Source organism: Cynoglossus semilaevis, chromosome W (genome assembly GCF_000523025.1).
Source record: "Cynoglossus semilaevis isolate Cse_v1.0 chromosome W, Cse_v1.0, whole genome shotgun sequence".
Lineage (NCBI taxonomy): Eukaryota > Metazoa > Chordata > Actinopteri > Pleuronectiformes > Cynoglossidae > Cynoglossus > Cynoglossus semilaevis.
In genome coordinates this window covers 11,847,278-11,856,705 of record NC_024327.1, presented here as the reverse complement: position 1 = coordinate 11,856,705, position 9,428 = coordinate 11,847,278, and the positions used below count along the sequence as shown (strand labels likewise).

The following is a 9,428-nucleotide window of genomic DNA, read 5'->3' as shown; positions in this document are numbered from 1 at the left end:
AGATTCTCTCTAGGAGTGACAAGAATGGACAGGATCAGGAATGAGGTCATTAGAGGGACAACACAGACAGGAAGGTTTGGAGAAAAAGCTAGAGAAGCCAGATTGAGATGGTTTGGACATGTGCAGATGAGGGACTTTGGATACATTGGTAGAAGAATGTTAGAGATGGAGCTACCAGGTAGGAGAAAAAGAGGAAGTCCAAAGAGGAGATATATGGATGCAGTGAGGGAGGACATGCAGATAGTTGGAGTCAGAGTAGAAGATACCGAGAACAGGGAGAGATGGAAATCAATGATTCGCTGTGGCAAGCCCTGAAAAAGGGACAAAGCCCAAAAAAAAGATGAAAAAAGAAGAGGTCTACCTGAAAAGAGTCTAAAGACACACCAGAGGTTATTATAGGTCACAAAGTTACAGATGCATTCCTCAAAACAATATACATGCTGTTTGTTCAGACTGTAGCCTCAGAGCACTGTGACTATATTGTGTCCTTTGTAGAGTAAGTGGATAAAAAAGAGAATGGATTTATTGATGGTGCTACCCAATATGCTGGATGTACTGTCATAGTTTAATATGTGTCTTTTTATATTTTTACCTTTATATTTTGTAAGTTTGTGTGTTGAAAAGAATAGCAGACAACCGCTGAGTCCAGAAAATGTGAGCTCTTAGAAAATCCTTTTCTTTTTTTTACCACTGCTGAGAAGTCTATTCTGGTGAAGACAGATTGAGTGAAGGAGGTCAATTAAACTACCTGGCATCTTCATTTTGTAAAGGGATACCAAACCCTATTTTAGGAGTCTCACTTTTTTAAAATAGAAAACTTACATTTTGGTAAAGCACTTCAAGTTTCCTGGTGGTTTTAAACTTAAACTTATCTTTATTTGTCATTGTGACACAGCACAGCACAGCACACCATGCACAACGAAATTTATCCTCTGCATTTAACCCATCACCAAGTGAACAGTGGGCAGCCGTGGTCAGCGCCCGGGGAGCAGTGCTTGAGGACGATGCCATGCTCAGTGCATCTCAGTGGCAACCTGGCAGTTGGTGGATTCCGAACCGAAGTCCGCTTCCTTTAGTTGGTGGATTCGAACCTGGGGCCTTCCGGACCGAAGTCCGCTTCCTTTACCACTAGGCCACCACCGCCTCAATTTTATGAACCAAGTTAAGACAGAATTTAAAAAATACCCCGCTTTAGAGGTTGATGCTTATAACGATTAAAGTTGAAACAGAATCACATTGTAGGTACTACCACAGTCCTTTTAAGGACTCTAACTCCCATAATTCCACTGCTTCCGGTAAATCCACATACGTCACGATCAGTAACCTCCGCAACCTTTAAATTGGGGGGTCAGCCCCAATTTTAGACTCTCTGTTCAGGACTTTCGCTCCGTAGGACCCCTGATGAAAAGAGAAAACTGCTCGTCTCAGAAGACTAAGAACCAACGCGCTTTTGTAGACACCATTGCCCACGGTGATAAATGCACTAGTAGCGTCTTTTTCTTAACTGAGTTAACCGGTAATAAGTTACACAAGTAACGTAGCGCTGCGACCAAAGCAGTTATTGAAAAGTTTAGAACCGAGAGGATTCCTTCTAATGGTAATCGTGTGAACCGGCACATCGACAGTCAGAGACTTTTCCTCCCGAAACGGATTTTCGGAACCAAGAGGGCTCTCTGGACACAGTGGAACCAGACGGACGTCCCCAACTCTGGCAAGGACCCAAGAAGTGCGGACTTTCCACTACCCTATAAATACGAGCAGACATTCACTGCAGTAAGGCTGGCATTTGGGCACGTTAGTTAACCTGTAGTATTTTTAAGTGCTATTTAAACTTAGGGACAGTTTAAGTACGCATATTGAATTTCGTTGTCTGAAATCTGTGCTGCTTTTATAGCTAGGCTGTTGCATGCACTTCTTTTCTAACCTCCTGACTCGGTGTTATACTCTTGTACACCGTCAGTATTTCAGTGTTAACTTGGAACGTTATCAGTATTGGGATCAGGAAAACTCCGACAAAGTCCTTTGTCTGGAGTAGACCACGCGGTACGCCTCCCTTCCCCCATATACTTTGATAACATCACAAGCACTGTTTCATTGTACCTGAGCGCATCTTGGTGCGCGTACACAACACCCATTCACACCTCCGTGAGCGCATACACGCCTCACGTGTTTCCTGTTGCCGTTCCTTCTACCTCGCAGTTCTTCTTCCACTGCGCAGTCGCGTATGTGAACACGCCTCAAGGGCTCAGTCGCTTGCTTGGTAGCTGAGAGGCAACATCTCTCTCTCTCTTTCTCTCTCGTACACGACCGCTCGTGTACACACGCACATAAGTACACACACACCCCTACACACACGCCTTGTTTTGTTATAATGATCATTGTTTATGAGTTCAATCACCGTCATTAACTTGACAGTGTTGTATAAATAAATTTGATTATTTTTGTAAACTGTATTTGTCTGTGTTGTTACTTTATTCATTGAAGCCACCCAATTTGCCAAGAACTCTCAAAATCCTTCAGATATTTAATTGTTATTGAATACTATTGATTTTAGTATATTTGTAATACTTCAAGTAATACATTATTGCTATATTAGTAGGTTAAAATAATAATTAAAGATAACTTTAATGAGAGTGGTTGATAACACCGAGTGCCCCTAAGCAGCACTCGACCCATTGCACCTACAACGTTTACCATTGTCACATTAACACTTTTTGAATGTTGGCTATTGAAGACATCAGCATCTGTTATAATTTACTCATTTTTCAAAGTAGTAGGCTGCAACTGCTCAGCACTACATTTTCACTGTATGCAGAGACCATGACCCTATCATTTACAATAGCACCGGTGACAATACTATCACAGAATCGGGATTTTGAACCCTCCATTGAAAACAATACGAATTGTCCTGTTAATTTTTGGCACAGAACTTGTTTCCATAGTCTAAATGTTTTTGAAATATGAAAAGTTGACAATGACAGGCTTGCATTTCTTTTAATCATCTACTATCTAGTATCTTTAATAATCTAATAATTAGGTATTTCACACAGTCTAGTACAAAATGTTGTGGCTAGACCTAAGCCTTGGGTTGATACTCTTTTTATATCCTACTTTACTTTTTATAGACTATGATAACACATATCTCTATTTTGTCTGTTACAAATTACCATGGCAACACACTCTCTGGTGTTTCATCACACCACATTGCCTCTTACTTAAAATATGAATGGTGTAGCTGCCACAATTAAATTAGCCAATTGGCATCAGCTTAAAAAGCCACTTACTTAGTGTAGCCTGAGCTCTCCCTGAGCCTAGTTTAACAAGACAGGCCAATTAACTAAACACAAGGGCAGACTGTTTTCTCCCTAAATATGCTTGTCTCTACTAATGATGAAAACACATCATTCCCTTCAACCAGCCATTTGACTGCTCCGATTGTCAGGTCACCTGGTACTCCCTGTATATATACCTCTCTCCCTCACTCTGACCTTGGGGGATCATTAAGTGAGTGTGTGTGTGTGTGTGCGTGTGCGCGCGCGCTGTCTTTGTGAGCGCTGTATAGTTTGTGCCAGCGTTGTGTTGAGCTTTTTGTTGTAGCTGTTCCTAGTTTGTTCCTGAGCAAGTCTGTTGCTGTGCTCAACTCTGTTCCTGTTCTCAGCTCTGCTCGACTTTGTGTATGCTTCTGTCCTGGTTTTTGGAATTTTGAATCTTGAAATAAACTACCTGCACCAGTCCTGCATTTGGGTCCTGCCTGCTTCCTGCCATGTCGATGGCTTATCGTGACACCAATGCAGATTTTTCATTTTGTTGGAACTCTGATGCTTTATATTAATGTGATTGGCAAACACCAAGTGTCTGGGGATTGCAAACTGCAGCAAAACAAAACTACCATGACAACAGAGACCAAAATTGGTAAAGTCGAGCTGGCACTAATATTGCAGCACAAAAGAGACTGGCAGGGCAAAAATAAAATCCATCCATTGCAATCTCAAAGGTATTATGAGACAGTCCCAACAGCTCAGATAAATTCTTAATTAAACAGACTTAGATCATCTTCAGTTTTCCACTAATTCTGACAAAAGTGTTGCTTCGCCGTTCTTCCCAACTGTGTGCCAAATTGACACCTACAAGTCAACTGTCAGAATGGTTGAGCCTGCCATCTGTCTCCATACTCATCATGTTGAGTGTTCTAAGGGATTGAAATAACATAAAAACCTTTGCTGTTGCAAGCATTGTTTGTTCCGTAGGCCCGTAAAACATGGACAGAAATTGTTTATGATCAGGTGATGCCATGTGCAGAGAGATATTTGGTAGGCAGAAACTTTGACCATTGAGTTATACCTTGAATTGTATTGATTAGAAGAGAAACACACGGACATGAGATCAGGAGGACATGGTCTATGGGCATAGATTGACAGCCTTTTTTATAGACAGGAGTGGCTGTGCGGGAGCACCAAGATGGTATAAGCATGAGTCTGACAAGGGGGCAGGGCATTCGAAAGAGCCCCTTCCCCCTTTGAGCTTTTACATAGTCCTCTAGGAGACCTTGGGGGACAACAGTAAACAGATGTCAACCAGATACTAACCTTGTTTTAGCAAGCAATAATTGTGCATAAAAGGTAAATGTCATAAGAGAAAGACACAAGTGCATGAAATAGCATAGCTTAGTTTACATTTAAGTAATGCCCCTTCTTCTGTTAATTACTAGCAGGAATTATAGAGAATGCGTTAGTCAACCAAATAATGAACATCTCTTATTAATGGCATGTAGGCTTTATTTGGGATAAACCGCCAGTTCAGTTGTTTATTCATCTTCTATGGCTAAATCGGGGACTTAATCAGTATGCCCTGGATAGATCACCAGTCCATTGAAGGGCCAAATAAATAGAAAAACTACCATTCACAATCACATCCACATCAAAGGTTAAGTAAGGATGAACATTAGACCTAATCTCCAGTCTGGATGTTTTTTAGTAGAAAACTGGAGTCCCTGGCAAAAACACATGCACACACTTGAAGAACATGCAAAATCCAAAAAGAAAGATTGGAGATCAAACCAGTGGACCTGTGGTCTTCCTGCTATCAGGCATTAACACTAACCACTAACTCTTTTGTGTGGTACTGTGTAAGTGTTTTTGTTTTCTGTATTCATTGACAGATATTTTATAATAAAAAAAGGGTTCTTTGATGAGTTGTAATTTACTTGTTAGTACATTTACTTTTTAGCATGAGCACTTTTTAAATTACAAATGGAATAAAAGTTTTAACATTAGTCCACACAACATTTGGATTTTGAATATACCGGTAATTGAAAACTATCATGCATGCTTAAACTAAGGTGTTTCAATCAATATCTAACAAAAACATATAAATCAATATGGAATTTTGCTGAATCCTGCAAAGTAGCTCTTTAAATACAAGGATGTTCAGGTCTCTTACCCAAATCTGCAGTTTGATCCTTTTGTCATTCTTGTACACAGTCTTCACTTTGAAGTCAATGCCCACTGTGCTGACGAAGGCTGAAGTGAAGGCGTCATCTGCATAGCGGAACAGGAAAGAGGTTTTGCCCACGCTGCTGTTGCCAATGATGAGCAGCTTGAACATGTAGTCGAAATTTTGATCCCCTCCCTCCCCCTTTTCTTTCACATCTTGAGTAGCAGCCATCTGCAAAGACAAAAAGAGAAATGCTGAATAGAATAGATAAAAAGCGTTACCTTGAGTCACAGTGGAGGGCTTGTAGAGCTGTGTGGCTAAGCTGAATAGAAAAATAATAAAAAAAAGTCAGTTTAAAGTTGACTCTCGTACAGTATATTTTTTTTAAAAAAAGAAAAATAATTACGTAAAAATTGCTCTAGCTCATTACAACATACCAAAAAGTAAAAAAGAACAGTACACAGTGTAGTGCTGTGGAAGGTTGTTGTACAGGCCACAGATCAGAGGTGACAGAAGGCTGTGTAAGAAAACACAGCATGACTGACACAGCAAGCTGTTATATTGATATTGTATTAGATAACTAAGTGTCTTCTCCAAAGCCATTTATTTGCTTTTTGCCATTATTTGTATCCATATTTTATTGTGTTGGTAAAATTGACCTGGCATTAGAAAAAATCATGTTAAATGTGTTTAATGTTGAATATTCATCTGTAATGTACCACAGATTACATTACGTATTACATTATGATTATATTATGCCTTTGTCAGGGTTCAATCCAAAACGACATCACATTTGTATTTTACTGCAATACATTAAACACATTTTACAAAATGTATTTATGCATACTAATTCAGCAGTTTCTGTTAGAAATGACACCATGATACAATCTTTTACCGTAACAGCGCAAATTTCGAAATTTCCGTGTAAACGTTCGATTGTTCGCAGCGCGACTCATCTTCGCTCCAGTGTGATTATTTCGTCAAAGCTACTGCGCATATTTGGCTGCGCCTGTAGAATCTCTGCATATCTAAAATATGCCAGACCTCCATCCTGCTTATGCGTTTATTTCCATATGTTAGAGAGAGAAAGAGGGAGGAGGGGGGTGAGGGAGAGAGATGCCACTATGGCAGCTTTTGCAAGAACACCGCTGAAATTCCTGTTTCCGTCAATAAAACACAACCACAGTCGTACAAACTGCCCTTGTTATATAAATGAAGATAGCTGTAGATGCCATGTAGTGTGCTGCACGCCGTATGCAATAAAAAAATCACATTAATGACAATTTCATCAGTTGATGAAATGATTCTACACAAATTACCAGAACGTTTGGAGGATATCGTGTTAACAAACCTGTTATTGGAGGTCTCGGCTTTATCTGAATCTGTCCCTGTTTCTCAATGTACTTGAGTATTTTTAAATGAATACGGGCGTTGGTGTGTTCCTCCTCCGTCTCTGTTTTTGAGGCGCAGACCAGTTTCAGCACTAGGGAGCTGTCCCCTCCGCCTCGGATCTGGCATGAGCAACGGAGGGCGCGTTGCGTGTGTTGCGGCATGTCTCTGACGTCATCTGGGGGGAATTGTTGTGATGTGGGATTTGCATGAGGCATGGGGGTTGTAGTCTTGGCACTAAGATGGAGGACGCCATCAAATGTATAAATTCTACAACAGCATGCAGCGGCGCATCCACGCTGTCCCATGTGACCAAAACCACAGCAGCGCACTGTGAACGGATTAAAGTAAAGCTGGAAAAGACTTCAGCTCCTGCGCTCCGTTTTTTTTAAATTTATTTATTTTTTTATACTAGCGTTTCTGTAGGTAAACGTGACAGTGTTTGTCCCTGCTGGCCCGCCTCACTCCCGTCTTACCTTTCCATACAAATCCATTGGATCCTCGACTTACTTGCTTGCTTTAAATATCACTCCACCAACCTTTTTCTCCTCTCCTCAAATTTATTCTGCTCTCCTGTGGCGTCACTCTTGGTTGATTTTTCCTCGCCCCATGCGTTTGTACAGCGGCTGAGTAAACAGAAAAGGACAGACTGACAAAGAGCGCTTAGTGCTAATGAGTATGGGTATAATATAGACTCTCAATAAAAACGAATATATTTGCAAAAATTATTATCTTAAAAAGTTATTGCATCACATCAGTTAGTACAAATACACTACGAATAATAATACATATACTAATAATGATTATGATAGTAATAATAATAGTAATAATAATAATAATTATTATTATTGTAAATAATATACTAAAAGTAGTAGTAATGTATATATTTTTAAAAGTGTACGTTCAAGGCCCAAAGTACGGTAGGTCTTTGTCAGTAAGACCACTGTTTTGGCTGCAGTACCTCAAGTGACCAGCAGTGCCTTGCTTCAAAATCTGGCACCTGCAAAATATTCTAAATATTCCTAAATTAGTATTATTAAATATTTTAATCCTTTAATAACTACTTAGTCATTTATTTTCCATAATTAATAATTTTGCAACTATTTGACTGAAGTAATATTTTTTATCATTACTCTGGTTCTATCATGTTATTATGGTGGAAATGTGGCAATAATAATTAAATAATTATATAAGTTTATGGGGTGGGTTTTGGTAGCAATTCTCTGCCATTGTTGTCATAGAAGAATACAATGAAAAACTGATATCTTTTTTTATTGCTTGAAAGCTTTTTTTTTTTTATCATTTTAGTGTCATTTTGGGTCTGTGTTTATGCAGGTCCGCTTGCATATGTTTAGATACGTATGTTTTGGGTTTGTATGGGTTTCAAATGTGATAGGATTTTATTTTTGTTTTTCTCCTTAGAGGTAGTCCAACAATGTTGCTTGAAGTTGACAACTAAATCAAACTACCACTTGCCCAGACTCAGTTGTCCCTTTTTTGGATTAGGTATTTAGTCATAAAACATGTCTGATTGATTGAACCGTTTGGACAAATAAGGAACAGATGCTTTGGCTTGTATCAGCATTTTTAGTCATTTATTTATTTATTAGTAATTTATTTATTTTAAACCCAGCCACTAGGGGGCACAAACCAGTGTTTTATAGTGCTGGTCCCAAGCCCGGATAAATAGTGAGGGTTGCGTCAGGAAGGGTATCCGGTGTAAAACCTTTGCCAAATCAAAGAATGCGAATTAAAACATTTTCCATACCGGATCGGTCGGGGTCCGGGTCAAAAACGACCACCAACAATGCTGTTGACCTACAGGGCACTGATGGAAATTGGGCTACTGTTGGTCAGAGACAGAGAAGAAGAGGAGGGCGTTTGGTTAGGAGAAAAAGAGAAAAGATGAAGAATAGAAGTGTTGGTCTGAAGTTTGAAACTTTGAATGTAGGTACAATGACAGGGAAAAGTAGAGAAATAGCTGATGTGATGGAGAGAAGAGTAGACATTTTGTGTGTGCAGGAGACCAGGTGTAAGGGCAGCAATGCTAGAAATATTGGAGGAGGCTACAAACTATTTTACCATTGGTTGGAACGGAACACGAGGTGATTTACAAGAGTGGAGGCAGGTCCACACAGATAGATTATATTCTATGTAGAAGAGGTAATCTGAGGGAGATTAGAGACTGTAAGGTGGTGGCAGGCAAGAGTGTAGCCAAACAACATTGGATGGATGTCAAGTGGTGGAAACTAAGGAAAGAGACATGTTGTGAAGACTTCAGGAAGGAAGTAAGGGCAGTTCTGGGTAGTGTTGAGATATTCCCAGATGATTGGGAGACTACAGCTGCAGTGATGAGGGAGACAGGTAGGAAGGTGCTAGGTATGTCCTCTGGGCAGAGAAAGGAGGACAAAGAGACCTGGTGGTGGAATGAGGAGATCCAGGAGAGTGTGCAGAGAAAGAGATTAGCGAAGAAGAGATGGGACAGTGACAGAACAGAAGAGAACAGACTGGAGTACAAAGAGAGGACAAGGGAGGTGAAGAGGGAAGTGGCCAAGGCCAAACAAAAGGCATATGAGGAGTTGTACGAGAGTTTGTACACAAAGGAA

At 40.0% G+C, this 9,428-nt stretch overlaps 1 protein-coding gene across 3 annotated transcripts in view; it reads right to left on the bottom strand.

Annotated features, from left to right (window-relative positions):
• The window catches only part of LOC103397205 (ras-related protein Rab-3C-like), a 28,869-nt gene extending 21,447 nt beyond the window's left edge, over nucleotides 1-7,422 (bottom strand). For 2 of the 3 annotated variants that reach the window (XM_017042715.2, XM_017042710.2), the window contains exons 1-2: nucleotides 7,299-7,415; nucleotides 5,440-5,664 (exon numbers count right to left, since the gene is read on the bottom strand). In XM_017042715.2, the coding sequence (XP_016898204.1) occupies nucleotides 5,440-5,664; nucleotides 7,299-7,316 (243 nt within the window). In that variant the 5' untranslated portion in view covers nucleotides 7,317-7,415. Of the gene's footprint in view, nucleotides 1-5,439; nucleotides 5,665-6,784 lie in introns of all 3 variants that reach the window. The other variant, XM_017042712.2, reaches the window with a different exon arrangement.
• Nucleotides 7,423-9,428: the final 2,006 nt, after the last annotated feature.